At 37.3% G+C, this 17,016-nt stretch overlaps 1 protein-coding gene across 16 annotated transcripts in view; it reads left to right on the forward strand.

Annotated features, from left to right (window-relative positions):
• Positions 1-4,117: 4,117 nt before the first annotated feature.
• EPHA5 (EPH receptor A5) overlaps positions 4,118-17,016 on the forward strand; it is a 355,442-nt gene continuing 342,543 nt past the window's right edge. For all 16 annotated transcript variants that reach the window (XM_002745798.6, XM_002745799.6, XM_008993253.5 and 13 more), the window contains exon 1: positions 4,118-5,047. In XM_002745798.6, coding sequence (XP_002745844.1) covers positions 4,867-5,047 — 181 coding nt within the window. In that variant the 5' untranslated portion in view covers positions 4,118-4,866. The remainder of the gene's footprint in view (positions 5,048-17,016) is intronic.

Genomic DNA, 17,016 nt, shown 5'->3' on the forward strand with positions numbered 1-17,016 from the left:
AAATACTTTCTATATTCAAATCCTCATTAATTTGTTATTTTTTTTAAATTACATATCCATCTGATATCTTGTTAAATTTAAATATAATTTAACTTCACGTTAATTGGTAGAAATGTGAATCAGCAAAAAGAAGGGATTCTAGGACTTCAGGAAAGAAATGCTTAAGAAATAATACTCAACAAAATATTTGCCATTTTATGTTCATTAACTTAAGAGGCAACATATACAATTATGAATATATTAAAGTATTGTCTTTGTTGTAAACTTCAAGAGTCGATTGCTTAAATATATTTCAGTCAATATTTACCTTTGAGATCAAAATAATTAGTATCACCATATATATATCCTCTTTAGCAAATTATGAATCTGAAAATTTAATTTTTTAGGGTATCTTGTAGTTTCATTTGGGTATCAGATAATTTCTCATCTGAAATCTACCATCGTTAAAATTTGGCTTTGCCTGTATTTTTCATCAAATTCTCCCAAAGAAAGAATCTAGCTAAGTGACAAAAACCTTTAAAACAGATTTGTAAAAAATTAGTACAATGATATAATATGAAAGGAAAAATTCTGTTGAGTTTATGGAGTTTCATTTAAATTGCTTTAGTGAAGGCTGTGGATTACGTTTTCTACCATGGTTAAAAGGGGCTGTGTGCCATGTGCTGGGCTAATGTTATCTGACCACAGATCTCAATCGTTTTACTTTCTTGATTTGGTCCATTGTCTCCATTGTACACAAACAAATTTTGTGCATATTTTTGTGTGCAGGAAACAATGCTTTTCTTTAAATAATGCTTGCTTACGATCCTTATTTTTTCTGTTTTCTCCTATTCATTTACGTCACATATACTGCCTCTTTTGAAAATCACTTTTGGACTTAAACCTGTAAATTGAAATATTTTCATGTATTAATTGGTCCCACTCATGCAGAATTTTGGGATAGTCCTCTTTTTCTGACCAACCTGGTTTATCACATTTATTCTTTATTTCAGTTACATAGGACTTTTCTCAAATAGACTCCAAGTCATCAGTTAAAGTTTCCATGTCTTACCAGCTGTGAGACTACTTGGGTCACCTAATATCATTTCCTCAGTTTTCTCATCATTCATATGGGGATAATAATTTTCACCAACATCAGGGTTGAAGTGTCAGCATTAAATAAAATAGTTAAGATAAAAACACCACATAATGCTTTACACATAGCAAATCTTCAGGAAATACTAGCAAGTCTTTCTGTAAAGACTGCTTTTCTTAAATCTTTGAAAGCAGGGAAGATTATTGATACACTGAACTTAACTATAATATTAAAAGTTTTTATGGAGGTAGTAAACTTTAAAGGAAACTTATCAAGTTTACTTTGAATATCCTTCCTTCAAGAAAACTCAGTATTGAAGTCACACAAAAGCAGAGATCTTGGGAGACCCTAACTAACCACTTCCATCTTTTAAGGTCATAGTAGCTATTCCAAACAATGAGAAATGCAAACCACACGGCACTGAAACCAATGATGGCATGATCTTTTGTTATGCAAAGCAATAAATATGAAAGAAAACAATAAACCAAATCTAGTTTTCATGCAATGCCATGGTTCAGTGTAATTATGTTAAAAAAGTATTAACATGCCAAGACATCAACACCTGGCCAAATGTATATCTCCTTTGAGAGATTTAAGTCCAACTCAAACCACCATCGTTATCTTTTCTGATTAACCCTCCTTAGATCAAAAATTGATTTTCATTTCTGTCTAAAGAACTTTATGAACTTTACAGCTTCAATGAGCTTAACAGCTTTCATTTTTTTTCAGAGATATGTAGTCAGTATTATTAAACAACTATGAGAAAGTCGACTGCAATTCAAGGTGGAGAAAACAAAGGATTTTGCATTCTGTATTCTCAATTGTGTAACTCAGCAATGTTGGGAGAAGATCACACAATAATGACCACACTGACCAGCATCCCATGTTTTCTCTGACATACCAGATTTAGATTCTGTCTTTCTTCTCTTTAGATATAGTTAGACAATTTTATTCCAGCTTTGACTCAGAAAATATTGGCATTGTGTTGATTTATACAAAGCTATGACTACTTTAAGGTGGAGAACAATGTCACTTTTTTTGTTGGGAAAAGAAAAAAATTAGACTTGAGTGCCTGGCTTTCCTAGAACACTGGGTACAATTTAGATAACAGCAATACCTGTGTGTGTGAGTGTGTTGTTCGTGGAGGGGGTGGTCAGGAGTAAATATTTCCAGAGGTAGGATTTCCTTGGAACAGAATGACAGGCAGAAAAATCAGAGAGGTATGAGGTAATTTAGGAGAAAATTGAGTTTAACGCTGTAGTATAAAATAAAAATTAAACTATTTGTGGTAGAAGCCTTTAAATTCTAGGCTTTAAAAAATGTGGTTATTTTGTGATCAATAGTAAATAACTGAAGATGGTAGATGACCAAGGTAGTCACATAGACATGCAACCAATATGGGAGGGAAGGGAGCTTGAAGGTTGTCTTCTCCAAGTTCCTCATTTTGCTGATGAAGACACTGAGGTCTGGAGAAGTAATGGAACTAGCTCAAAGCCCGACTAAACTCATATTAATTTTATTACATATTTCTGGGCTTTAGATATCTTAGTTGATATTTTGCTTAAATATTTTTAAGTAACTCTTTTATGAATGTAGAGGGGAAGGGAGCTTACATTTTGAATGGTCCTCAAATAGAAACATAAATTTTAACTTTCTATCTCACTGTGAGGCTTTTTGCCAAACTGAGAGACTGATTCACTGCTATTCCTCTAAATTTGCTTCATTCATTTGGAGCACATTATAATAGAAAGAACTTGCTTTCAGACTTCTGGGGCCAAAACATTTCAGGAAAAAAAGAAATTATAAATGAGCGTTCACCTCTTTATAAAATTGCATCACTACTGCTTTATTCTTTCATCTTTATTGCAAATATTTAAACAAAGAAAAAGTAATCAGCTAAAGATTGTGAGGAATTTATTGTGAAGATAAACAAGGCTCTACAAATGTCAAAACTCGTGAGCTGACTCACCTTTATTAGGTGTGAGCAGAAGCCCAAGCTTTACAGTGGTTACTATACATGAAATTAAATGAGATACCTTTCTTCTAAAATCAGACCTTTTTGTAGTTGCTTTCTCTGCAGCCTTTTGTTATTTAATGTCTGTACAGTAAAACTGTCCTTCAAATGCATCCCTTTGAAAGAATGAGTAAATCGAGGGAATACACTAAAGCAAGAAAAGACCTAATAGAGGTGAAGCATAGAAAGTTAATTATCTTAACTGGCTTTTTCTCATTGTTTGTAAATCTCTCAATGCAAAAGGGCACAATCAATTAAAATAATTAAATTCGTAAAGCCATGAATTTATTTGACGGATGCTAATTTCACTGGAATGAATTACATATATCTGCATAACGTATAATTTCTAAAATACTGAAACCTTCTATCAATGAAATAAATTACCACCTCTGAAAGTACCTGGCACACTACAAATCTCAATAGTGAAATTATTTGACTCCTTGAAATCTCCAACAGAGCTACCGCCTCTCTGTTTACACAACGATTTACTTCTGAAGAAAACGTTGAGTAATTATCCCATTCCAGCCATCAAAGTCTGGGAAGAACAGAAAGGGTCAGCAGCGGTAAGCGGTATGGGTGTTTAAGAAACTAGCCACGGACCAACAGAGCCTGCGAATGCGCGGCGATGTGACGACAAGGTTGTTGATGCCACAAGCCTGTGAGGGGCAGCAGGAAAAATGCCAGACGGAGGGACCGGTATCTCTAAGGGCCGCCAGTTGAGCTGGGGTTGATCTCGCTTCCGCCTCCCGAGAGCACCAGTCCTAGCCAGCGTCGTCAGGAGGATTCTTCGCCCTAATTATCCCGGGAGGAAGACGCGCCTTTCCCGGAGACCACTAGGCAACACTCACCACGGCAGCCTTCAGATTACTTCCCTTCGTGGGTGTGTGACTTCGCCGAAGCAACTCACACTTACAGTAGATTCTCACTGGCGAGGCTGCGAGCAGCGGAGGGCGGGGGAGCCGGGAAGAGGAGGAGGGAAGAAGGGTGGGAGGCGCTGAGCGGGGAAGCAGAGGAGACGCAGGGGCTCCAGACACAGCAGGAGCGCGCCTTGGCGGTGCAGTTTCAACCTCGCCCTCGCAGCCGCTCACACACCACCTCCTCCCCGAGCAGCGGGAACCGCAGCAGCTCCCGGGCCGCCGCAGCCCGGCTCCGCGCTCCTGCCTGCCGGCCGCCGTCAGTCCCTCCCCTCGTCAGCGCTCAGCCCGCAGCGATTTCCTTCTGCCAGCCTCTTTGAACTCTGGATCTTTGCCTTTGCTCGCTGCTCTCCTGTTTTTCACTCCCCACATTTTCTCAACTCTTCATTCTTTATCCTTAGCCACCCTGCTTTTTTCCTTTTTTTTTTTTTTAAATCGGGGATTTCGTCATAAAATGATTTGTCTTCCTTACCTTCGTCCATTTCAACACTGAAGACTGCAGAGAAGCTTCACCTTTCCCCTAGTGGCATCTAAAAATTCTCAATTCTTAAAAAGTCTTTTTACAAGGCAGAGGAACAGGACGCGGGACCCTCTCGACAACCCTTGATCCGAGTCCAGAACTGCGCTAGCAACCAGAACTAATTCATTTAACCCCACCAAAGGGGAAGGCGACAGGAGCCAGAAGCAAACTTCAGCTGGCTCAGCGGATCCGTGGTTCCCGCATTTGGAGGAGCCGCGTGCCAGAAGGCGTAGGACCCCACCGGGGGACCAGAGGACTCCCGAGTCTCCCTCGGCCGCTCCGCGAGGCCGAAGCGGTGGACTGAGCCGCGCGGGACAGCGGCAGCTGAGGAGGCACGGAGAAAATGCGGGGCTCGGGGCCCCGGGGTGCGGGACGCCGGCGGCCCCCGGGCGGCAGCGGCGACACCCCCAGCACCTCAGCTTCCCTGGCCGGCTGCTACCCTGCACCTCGCCGGGCTCCCCTCTGGACGTGCCTTCTTCTTTGCGCCGCACTCCGGACCCTCCTGGCCAGCCCCAGCAACGAAGGTAGGGAGATGGGGGTGGGGACCGCGGCGACCTGGGGCGGAGGGGCTAGGCGGGGCCTGGGGAGTGCGGGTCCCGGAGCGCTGGACGCTGCTCCTGTGGACTAAATCGCACTCTCATCTCAAATTAATATTTGTCGTCCTCATCCACTGGCCTTTCGCTTCCCTCTGCGGTTTTTGATAGCATTGTTTGACATTAGCTGCGGAGTGCTGGGCAAGGATCAAGCATGTGGACAGAGACTGGTTGGGGGGCTGGGAAGGTGGAAAACCTTGGGGGGAAAGGAGGTCCGAGGTCCGCGCCAGGGGGATGGGTGCGGCTGGGGCTCACTTAAGGCGCGTGGGGAAGTGACATACCGGGCTTGAGGGAGTGGGAACTGTTTGAAGCTCAGCAACAGGGATCTCGGGAGCAGTGGGGCTTTTAGAAACCGTTATTTGAGGCCAGTGATGGGAAAACGTTGTGGGGGTGGCTGAGTGCTTTTATTTTTGGGGAAAGTGCCTGCTGGGAGCTGTTATTTAGGGCATCACCAGCTGCTATTCTGGGTGGGTGGCAGGAGCTTTTATTTCTCGTGGGAGGGGTATAGCGAAGGACAGAAGGCGCCCCACACTGTTGGGTGCCCTTCTTCTTCGGAGAGTTATTTGTCACACTCAAGCCAAGGTGGAAGAAGGCGAGGAGGTGGGATGCCGCGGGAGGAGGGGTGGGGGGAGTGTCGTGTCGCTGCTAGGAAGTTGCTGCTAGAACCCACCTGGGCATGTCTTAGGGAGGGAAATGACCTGCTTTGGCCAGCACAGCACAGCACGGGATCCGGGAGTTCCCAGCCCCCCTCCCTACCTCCAATCCTGTGCTCCGGACCCAGAATACTGTCCCTGCTATTCTCTGGGAGAGTAGGGCCGACAGGGGAGCAACACCTGTGTCGCTCTCCATGCTCCCAGAGCAGTGCTCAGCCCCTCTGCCCGCCCACCTCTTGGACCTGAACCCTCTGTCCCTGGGTTCCCTCCAGCCCAGCTCGCTCCTCTCCCACACCGGGATGGAGCTGGGGTCTGAGCCCAAGCGCGCATTTCTCCCGGAGGGGCGGGAGCAGCATCTCAGATCCAGATCAGGGTCATTAGGAATGGTCAGCTCCACCATGAAAACATGAAAAAGCCTACCTCCTTTGGCTAGAAGGTTGGGGGTTTCGGTTTGGGATTGTGTATGCGACGCGTGACGCTCAGAACCTTACAGAAATTCCTTTCACTCCTGGGCACGGGACGCTAGACCGGAAAGATGAAGCAGCAGTGGTGGAGTAGTGTGTGTCCTCGTGACTTGCATGGGTTCAGTCTCCACTGTAGGAGAAGGCGCTGCACTGGTATCCCAGCAATGCTAGGTCTAAAGGAACGGCGTGAAAGCAGGGCGGACAGAGGATCCCTTACCCTCATTCCATGAACTTTCTCTCTCTTTAACCTCTAAGTTTATTTTTTTTTAAATTCTGATTAAAGGCATATGTGTATTTACCTACATTTATCTTTATACATATATAGGTGATCTGTCATGCCTAAGCCGAACAATCGGGCATTTTCTCTTTCTGATAAAGTTGAAAAAAGTGTTTTTGGGACTCCTAGACCTTTTATGAACACATTAAGGTAAATTCATTCTATTAGATGCCTGGAGGATTATAATAGGGTTAGAGAAGGTTATTTTATTAACTATCTTATTCCACCGAAAGGGGCATCTTGGTTTGAATTTAAAGAGGTTTAACATTAATATTCATCCGTTCGTGTTTCCGTTAGATTTAAAGTCCTTTTCTCCAGGTGTGATGGAAGAGGAGAACTTAGGTGGAGATGAAAAGGAGTCGCTTTGGTTAGAAAATTGGAAGAATTGAATTCTCAGGGAGTGACACTGAATAGGAACAAGAGCCAAGACTGTGCAGGGAGGAAGAGGCAGAAGGAAAGGGAAGAAAGGGGAAATAGCGCCGGTCTCCTAAGGTGTTGAAAGCAGAGCTCGAATCTTGTGAAATGTAGCCTGGCTGTTGTTACAGATTTAACACCCACAAATTGTATTGTCTTATCTCATCTAGTTCTTCACACAGCAAAACTTAGACTACAGTGAGATGGGGCTTGGAGATCTAATCAAATATGAGATGTACCTTACCACCTGGTGCTCTGAAAAAAGCCTGCTGTTTGGGGGGCACATTTTGTAATATGTCACTATTATACTTAATTGGAAATAAAATTGTATAAATATCTGTCATTATCTAATTCATCCCATCTCAGCTAGGCACAGTTTTCTGTCTTTCCACTTAGTATTTCAGACCTTTATTTCTGCTCTGTGAAATTTGCATTCTTCTCTTCCTTTTGTTTCTCCATGCTATTGCTATAAATTGAGCAGCAGAGTATATTAAAATATTTATTTATGTTAAAATATTTATAAAATGTTTGGGGTTTTTCTCAGTTTCAGATTAGAGTTTCCCAATTTGCTTGTTTGCTTTTGGAGGGACTTTGTAAGGTCAGGAGACAGAAAGACTTGATGGATATGCTAAACTCATTAATCACTTGTTCTCCTTTAATTTGCCTTCTGCAACCTATAGATGCTTAGGGATTACCCAAAGAGCGCGTGTGTGTATGTTTGTGTGTGTGTATGTGTGTGTGTATTATGAAAAATAATGTTTTAAGATATACAGAATAAATATGAGTGTACATAGTTGGTATTCTAGTCATTTCTTAAATTTAACTTTATTAGATATAAACAAGCAGAATTGAACAGAAGAAGCCAAACATGTATCTGGAAATTTGGACTGATATGAAATGCATTTATTTGGCTTGTTAGTGTATGTTGGATAGCAGACAAGAGGAAAATTTACCCTTTAGTCTGAATTCTAAGCACTTTATAAGATAAATATATCCTTAGTAGTTTTATCATATTAATCATAAACTACATGGGGAAGAAATCTTTGAACTACAATGTAATATTCAAAACTTTTTTGTTATAAAATATTTCAGAGTCATATTTAGGAACAGACTTCTCTCTGATCAAGCAGGACAAATATTAGCAAGTGTATCTACAAGTGGAAGTTTAAGTACATTTAGTAAGTAAAGGGTTCATGTCCACTGTTATGAATTTTGGAGATGGCCCTGAACTTATTCAGTAACTGCCACTTTTTGCTGTCTGGAGATATATTTGTAAACAAGCATTATTTGACAAGTGCTTTTCACAGCAGGGATTCTTGGCCAATTACTGCTGAACAGCTCTGCATTGAAAATGATTCACCCGCAGTGAATCAAGCTTAATTCATTGAAGCTACAGTCAGTAATGTCCCAGTAAAGTGCTTCTGACAGTTGTCAGCAGTTTGGATTTGAAAAGTCCAGTTTCTTGTCTCTGAATGTTTTGTATGTTTGAGAAAGTGGGATAGAAACACGTAAGGGGGGAAGAAAAGACTAAACTGCTTCAAAAACAATCATAGAATTGTAAATGGTTTCCTTGGAAGGATAAAAAAGGGAAAAAAAAGTTTGTTTTAGGGGTTTCTTGGCTTATAATAGAACCAGGCCCATAAAATAGATTGGAGGACATAATAGATTTGTAAAACTAAATGGCTTTATTCTGTGGCCTTGTCATCCTGTTGTAATTCATTTCCTTTTAGATAAATCTGCAGGACCCCACAGAAAAAGGACAGTAAAATCATTTCCTCACCAGGACATTACTGAGCAAGAAAAGAGAGCTATTGCCCCATTTGAATCATAGATTGTCGAAACTACAAGGGAGCATGAATAGTTTTGGCTTTTTGCTTAATAAACCATGAAAAGGAGACCTAAGTCTTGACATTTTAAGCTCTTTTGAGGTAGACAAAGATCTTCTTGGGTGTCAGGGTGACAGGTAAGAGGATTTCATTTCCTCATATAAGACAGAGAAGACAGTGAACCATTTCTGCATTTACAACAAAGATTTAGCTTTGATTTGAAATATTCTTTTTGTAATACTGTCATCTGGAAATACTGTTGGCTCTTTATTCTAATCCACGTAAGATATAGTTGATAAGGAAAAAAACGTTCACTTTTTTCACCTAGAAAAACATTATTTACTATAACATATTTATGTTTTTATGCTCTATAAAATGCTACCGGTTACATTATGTGTTTTTGTATATTTACATGCAAAATCAGAATGAAATGATATAGCTGTTTATAGCAAACATTTCCAAACTTTTTAATTAAATATTTTATTCAGCATTGATTGGTCCGGTTGAGAAAATAACTATGCTTTAGTTATTTCTACCATACTTTTGCTGATTGACTTTACCACTTGAATCTTCGTTGTCTGGAGTGCTTTTTTAACTGTATTTCCCTGAAGGGCAATTAGTTTCTTTTTCATTTGTAGAAACCTTTCTACCTTTGACTGCAAAAATAGAATGTAATGTGTGTAATTATATTGGCTAACTATAGCTATTCTCCCTTTTATGAGTCAAATTTAATGTTCTTTTTCAAAAGAAAAATATACTGTTCGTATTTACAAAAATAATTGCTGAACAAATTATTGATAACTACTTAGACATTATTTTTTAATTTAAATTAGCAGATATTTAATATCATCTAGTTTACTAATGAATAGTTCCAATTTAAGTTAGCAGGAGTATCTAATTATTTAAAGATTATGACATCATTTTAAGCAATCTTAAAATAGTTCACAATGGTTTTTATAAAGCATCAGAATTAATTGAGGTTTGAATTTCATGCCTTGCTTATTAATCATTAAAAATTGATTGTAGTATTTGCCTTTTATTTTTCTTTCCAGTAAAAGTGAATTGTGATTATAAAAGTAATATCAGAGCTAAAAATGTAAAGTGTTACTTAGAAACTCAAAATGATTCTTACTCTTATAATCTCTCTGGTGAATATATTTCAGGAGGTAAATGGCTCCCACTGCTGTGCCCTTCTGAGTAAATACATATTTAGTTATTTTATCAAAATTTATGTAATCCATAGGGTAGATAAGGGTTTCAAAAAGGAGTTATTTTAGTTTGCTGTATATATATATATATATATATATATATATATATATATATGTATATATATATATATATATACATATATATATATATATATACACCAATGGAGTAGTTAACTGATTTTAAAAAGTGTATCATATGTTCTATATTAGTGTAATTGGCACCGACATTTCTATGGGTGTATATAAAGGTAGACAAAAAGCAAAATGACTTCTTAAGGCTTTGTAAACACAGATTGAAATGGTTCATACCTTTAAAAAAATTCTTAGTACCTATCTTTAATCAACAAAATGTTTATTGAGTGAAATGCATTAGAGATAGGAAATACATTAAAAAAATAGATTTTCTGTTGTTTTAATAACAATTTTTGAAGGCACTATATAGCAGTTAGAAAACTGACAATTATTAGTTGTTGAAAATATGTTCTAAATAATTGGTTCCATTGAAAATGTTTGTTTCAAAATATGAGCAATCTATTTTTAATTATTTGGTTTTGAAGTTCCAAAACAATTGGCAGGAATTCTTAGGATAATTTTCTTTATTTAATATTACTTTTAGTTTCAGACTTCCCAGACATTTGTTTGTATTCATTTAATGAGATAGATTTTAAAGTGTTTGAGCAAGGCAAAAATGGAAGCACTGTAGCAATTTTAAATATAAATTTTAAACAACAGTTTATTTTTGACAGTCCATTTATTAACATATGCAAAATGCTTGTAATGAGGAAAATAGAATCTGATGTCATATAAATTGTAGTGTGAAATAGGCATTTCCACATGAAGCTCCAAATAAATAGCAGTGCAGGTATTCATGAATATTAAAACTTTATTGGAATTCTCACTTTTCTTTTGACCCTATAGAATTCCCATAAAGAGGATTTATTCATCGCAATTATTCTTATCACATAAAAGAAAGATATAGCTCTAATTTAAAAATCTCTATTATCATTACAATAAGAAATATTTAATTAAGTGGTTAAAAATGTAATTCTAATCAATGAATTTCAAGAATGGGATTTTAAAGTTCCCATTTAAACTATTTTATTACCATCTTAAACAATTGTTACCTAATATAATCTGTTAGTGCAAAGAAAACTAAATAGAAAGAAAAAGTGCTATAAGACAAATAAGAATTTGAATTATATCTGGTGAAATTTGTAGTAATTGAAGGTCTTGTTCTTTTTTTTTTTCCTAAAAGCTCAAATTTTCATCCAGCATTCCTAATGAGAATCCCAGGTGTTACAAAGTCATAAAATAAAACTGTAATTTAGTAGGTGCCCCAGTTGGAGTTCTTAAAAACTCTGTGGTTTAGTATGATGACATTTATTAACTGTCACTTTAATGTTAGTATAACTTTTGAAATGATTTTAAATTTATAGTGATTTAAAGAAACCAAAACCATAAGCAGTCATTTCTATATTTAAAAATTGCCTGAAAAACCCTTTAAAAAAAAAAGTGTGTGTGTTTTGCCTTTAGAGTGCCATTTAATGGTATCCCAGTTTAAAAAGTTCTGGTAGGTTCTATTCATAATTAAACTCTTCTATAGCTCTTATTTTCCTGTAGGGTTTGCAGACGTTAGTCTCTGATCAGCTTTATTAATATCATATGCTACTTTATTAATATCACTTATATTATTGCTTATACTATAGAAGAGCATAACTTAACTTTGTTGAAAAAGAGTAGAACCTAGGGCATGCCGTCTTTCCTCTGTGCCTCTCAGTGACAAAGTGTTCATGCCTTTAATCGCTGTGTTTTTATTAAGCAGAGTGCAATAACTTGCCTGGCTTTTTGTTGTATGTGCCCGTGGATGTGTTTCGACTGTGTGGAAAAGTGATGAGAAGGTTGGAATAAAGGGTAGGGAGAGGCATGTCAATGTTATCACCACAAACCTGATGTTAATAACAATTTTGAGTATTGGTTTCAGTCATATTTTTAAAAATATTGTCCCGGCCCACACACATACTCTCACACACTCACACGTTCTAATTTTATATTTGTTTTATTATGTCCCTAACAATAAAAAAAACCCAGCCTAATGACAAAAAAGAACCCCTAGTTCATTTTGTTTCATACATTTTTTTTCTTCTATTTCTCTGTAATATCTGTTTTGTTGAGTTATGCCAAACACTTGTTGTGTTGGACACCCCACAGATTAAATAATTGGGATTTAAGTGTCTGGGATAATTCTAATTATGTTTTAGTTGCTGGACTATCGCCCAGGCCATCTTCTTCATTCATCAAGCTTGTCTTCAGTTCTAAATAAACTAGCCCCACAACTCTGTTAAGTAAATGATTCTGGTAAAAAATAAAAATAAATAAATAAAAAGAAAGAGCCAAAACCAGAGAGTTGAAATATTTTGCATATGCTTTATGAGAAAATGTTCCTACTTAGAAAAATATTTCAGGCTGAGTATTGGAAGAGCTAGAGAAAATACAGTCTGTTCTTTTACTCAGAGATGGGTAATGTCTTTTTTCTCTTATAATAATTTTACATTCTTATTTTCATTTGTCATGTTGTCTTCCTCTCTTCCTCCCTTCCTCTTTCTCTTCCTTCCTCCATTTATCCTCCTCAAAGTCAAAATGATTTAGGAGGGTAAGAGCCCATGCCTGTCATGTTCCAACACCCTCAAGGAAGTCAAGATTTCAGATTGTGCATTTGTTAAGAAGATAATATATAGTCTTCTTGCAAAGAAATTGTGGGATTCAATGCTTACAGAATAGATTGTGTGAAACCCAGTTATACATTTTTTTTCACTTAATTCATACATCAGAAGTGTTTAAGACATCTCTGTCAGTTTTTCCTTTCTTATAAGATAACTGACTTATTTACTTTGCACTGACAGCTCCTTCACTTTCCAGGATGCTTGTTAAAGTCTTTTCTATGGAAAGGCAAATTTAATAGGCAGATATGGCTGGCACCTGTTCAGCCCAGCAGTCCACAGCAAAAGCTTGCTGGGAGAGCCAAGCACTTTCACCCAATGCTTTCACCGTGTGTCCTAGCAGGAAAAGTGAGGCTGATTGCCCAGTCTTGTGGAAGATGACAATGCACTGTCGTCTCACTTTAAGAGTTTCACTCCAGGCAGTGTAGTAATGCCTTACTGAGTCTCCGAAGAGGGGATACAGCCAGACTACCGACGTAGATGATAGAAAGAAATAAAACTTCTGTGTCTGAAGGATTTTAACCACGCCTAGTTCTGAAGTATGATATTTGACTTCTCTAGAAGGAAGAGAGGCAGCAATAACCACAACAAAATTATCTTAAACATACAGATTTTGTACGTCATTGCTTTTGATTTAAACTTGTAAAAAAAAAAAGTAGGAAAATGATTAGTTGCAGTGGAAGTACAGAAAACCAACAACAAAAAAAGCAAACAAAAACAGTTTTAAAAATCTGTTTTAAATTCAAAAACAAACATGATTTTGTTTTTTGTTTGTGATAGTCTCTAACACTTACTAACTCTAAATTATTTGGTCCTTATTTATTTATTTTAAACTTCAGTTCAATTATCTGTATTAGGGCAATAATGGTACTGCCTACTTCATATAATTACTATGGAAAACAAATGAAATGAAACCATTTTCTAATTATTAGAGCACTACACAAATATAGGAGCAGAGGAAGCCTGGGAATATAACTGATTAAAAGCCCTCCATGGTCTCTGTGTGTTACTCTTTGTTTGTTGGGTAAGGATAAAAATAAAAAGTTATGTTATTTGAGGGAATTCCATTAAGAAAAGGAGTAGAAAAATATTTTACTTTTACAAGTTTAACAGAAATATGGATATTTATGAACACTTTGCTCATGCCTCAAGTGGTATGAAAGTGGCCCATGTCCTTGGGGGTCCTATAGCTTAATTTTTATTAACTTTATGATAGTCATATCTCTTGCGGGATAGTTCATAATGGGGAGATCTAGAGACCATGAACCCAGCTCAACCATGGTCTTATACAGTGGTATGGTCTTGAATCATCCACCTCAGATTCCACATAGTTAAAATGAAGATGTAAAGGCACACCCATAAGGTTGCTGTGAAAATAAAATAATAATGTACCTATTAAGTTTCTTAAAGCCAAGTGGGTACACAAACCTGTTAGTCTCTGTCTTCCTCCCTTTTCCCATTACTACATATAGAGTATTTGAGGTATGATTTCATACTCACAGATGGTCATCTTCCTTACATTGTATGATTAAAGGGAATGTGGGCTGGGAAAACAATCTGAGGAAAGGAATTGATATGCACATTTTCCACAGAACTATCAAAGGTAAAAATCAACCACCTGACATTGTCTTGATTTTCTTCTGTTTTTTCTCATTATTTAATATTGAATATTGGGATTTGATTAGGAAATAAATAGAAAACCATTGGTATAAGCATTATGGGTTGTAAATGTTGTATTTTACCTCATTTACCCTAATGTAGACTGGTAGAGGGCAGATTTTTTTTTTTTTGCCTCAAACATATCAAAAAGTATCTTCAAATATTTTGAATGTTTAGTCCTATAATATGTTATCAGTTTCACTTTTAAATACACACACACATATGTGTAAAATGTCATATATATATAGTCCATATAGAAAGTCATTAAAAGGACATGAAAGATGCTGCTGAAAGTAGATAGTTGGAAGAATTAAATTCTTAGAAATTACCAATATTATGTCAACACCTCTACTTTTAGTTTAAAATATATAGATTTCTTATCTGTTCAATTATATGCAGAGTAAAAAATATTTCCTGGAAATATAATTGGATTTTTATATTTTCAAAAAGTATTAATGTAATTTCATAAAAGCTTATCTTTTTTACTTAGGTGAGCATAAACAGGTAAAAGAAAGTTTGGAATGTGTTATACTTAGCTCTGCTTTTAAAATGTATGCATGTGTTTGCAGGCTCATGAATGCACACACCTGTATAAAGTAATAATAACTAACATAAATTATTGACTTACTGTGTGTGGGGAATTTTTCTTAGTGGTTTACATGTATATTAATTTATTTTCTTCAAAACAAGTCTTAAAAATGTATGTGAAGTCTTGGAGATATTTCCTCTCACACTTACTCATAGCTCTAATTTTTTCCCTGTCATTGAACCCTTGATCAGCTGCTAGTCATCATACTATCACACACTGATTTACTTTCTGTTAGTCTTCTCTCTTCATTGTCCAGATCCCCACTAGCACAGGGAAGATCTGTTCCTGCATATTTTCCTGTTTCCATTTCATGACATGTATACTTTACCTTTCCTGTTTTTTTTCTGTTTCTCTAGTATATAAGCAATCCAGTTCCCAGTCTCTAGCCCAGATCAGACACTCTAGATCTAGCCTTGCATACCCCAAATTATCATATTAAGAAATATACCGCAAAATATTATTATATTAAGAAGTTTTTAAAGAAGTGCTATCTATTGCTCAGTAGTATGATCACTACCTCTTGCTTTGTTAAAAATAGTTTTGTTCTGACTCATGATGAATTCTATTATTTTAGGCAGCACTACTGTTTATAACAAGAGAGAAGACTGAAGGGTTTCCTGGAATACTCAACTTTCATCTCCTGTCCAAGCCAACCCTTTGGGTGCTTTTATCCTCCTTTATGTACAGGGTTATGTTAAATATTTTATAATCAATGTTATGTTGCTTATATTATGAAAAAAAATACTATTCCACATGAATTGCATAAAAGAGCCTATAGGATAGATTAGAGGAACTAAATGTTATAAATAAGGGAACTGAAAGAAGAGAGTTTGATTTATTAAAAAATTAGAACTAGTGTCAAAGCCAATGTCTTATTACTGCAGAACCAGTGCAAAATTTTAGCTGAGGTATATCAAAAGGGTAAAATCATAGGCTCAGGAACCTGGCTCAACTACTTAGAGCTGTGTGACTCGGGCAAGCTAGTAAACCTCTCTGTGCCTATGTTTTCTCGTCTATGAAATGGGATGGTTATAACAATATGGTTTAGAATTGAAGATTGAATTCTCATTAACAATGTACTTCATAGGCTGGGCACCATGGCTCATGCCTGTAATCCCAGCACTTTGGGAGGCTGAGGTGGGCGGATCATGAGGTCGAGAGATTGAGACCTTCCTGGCCAACATGGTGAAACCTCGTCTTAGTTGAGCATGGTGGTGCATGCATGTAGTCCCGGCTACTTGGGAGGCTGAGGCAGGAGAATTGCTTGAATCTGTGAGGCAGAAGTTGCAGTGAACTGAGATCATGGTATTGCACTCCAGCCTGGCAACAGAGCGAGACACTGTCTCAAAAAAAAAAAAAATTGCTTCATAAAAGTTCTAGCATATAGTAAGTAATATATATGTTAGGTATTACATGTATTAAAACAGTGTGCGTTGGCACTCCAACATTGAGCAAGGTCTACTTTTCTACATTAGTCAGTGAGTACTGTCTAATATTAATTGCAAATAGAAATGCCAGGAGAAAAACACTTGACTTCAGTTCAATAGCTCAACCAACCCTTCTTTATACCCTGAGTAAAACCTTTTAATGGTCCTCCAGTGCCCTCAGGATAAAAATGTAAGTCTCTGACTCTGAGTACAAAGTTCTCAGTATTTTGCTTCTGGCCCATCTCTCCTGCCAGTTCCCCTTCCCTGCATTCCAAGCTTCTTGGTGAAGAACTGCTCTTAGTGCAGTTGGATCCTATGAGCTCAGTCAAAAACACTCACCTCTCTTCTTCTCTGGATATTCTGATATTTATGCCTAGGTCTGTACAAGATTTTCCCAGGAGTGTGTGCCCATTTTTATTCTAGGTGTTGCCTGTCACACTGAGATGGAATTGTGTTTTTGCTTGTCTGTACATTTCTGATCTTTGATGGGAATAGAGATCTCTGTAAAAAGTAAAGGTAAACCAGAAAAAAAAATTCTCTTCTGAACTGAGAATCACCACTGAAATAGTATAATTTGTCAAAGAAAGCAAGTTAGTTCCAAAAAAACTGGCAGTAAAATATCTCTCTTTTTTTCATATACCAATGTATCAATATGAAGAAGCCCGC

Source organism: Callithrix jacchus, chromosome 3 (genome assembly GCF_049354715.1).
Source record: "Callithrix jacchus isolate 240 chromosome 3, calJac240_pri, whole genome shotgun sequence".
Taxonomy (NCBI): Eukaryota; Metazoa; Chordata; class Mammalia; order Primates; family Cebidae; genus Callithrix; species Callithrix jacchus.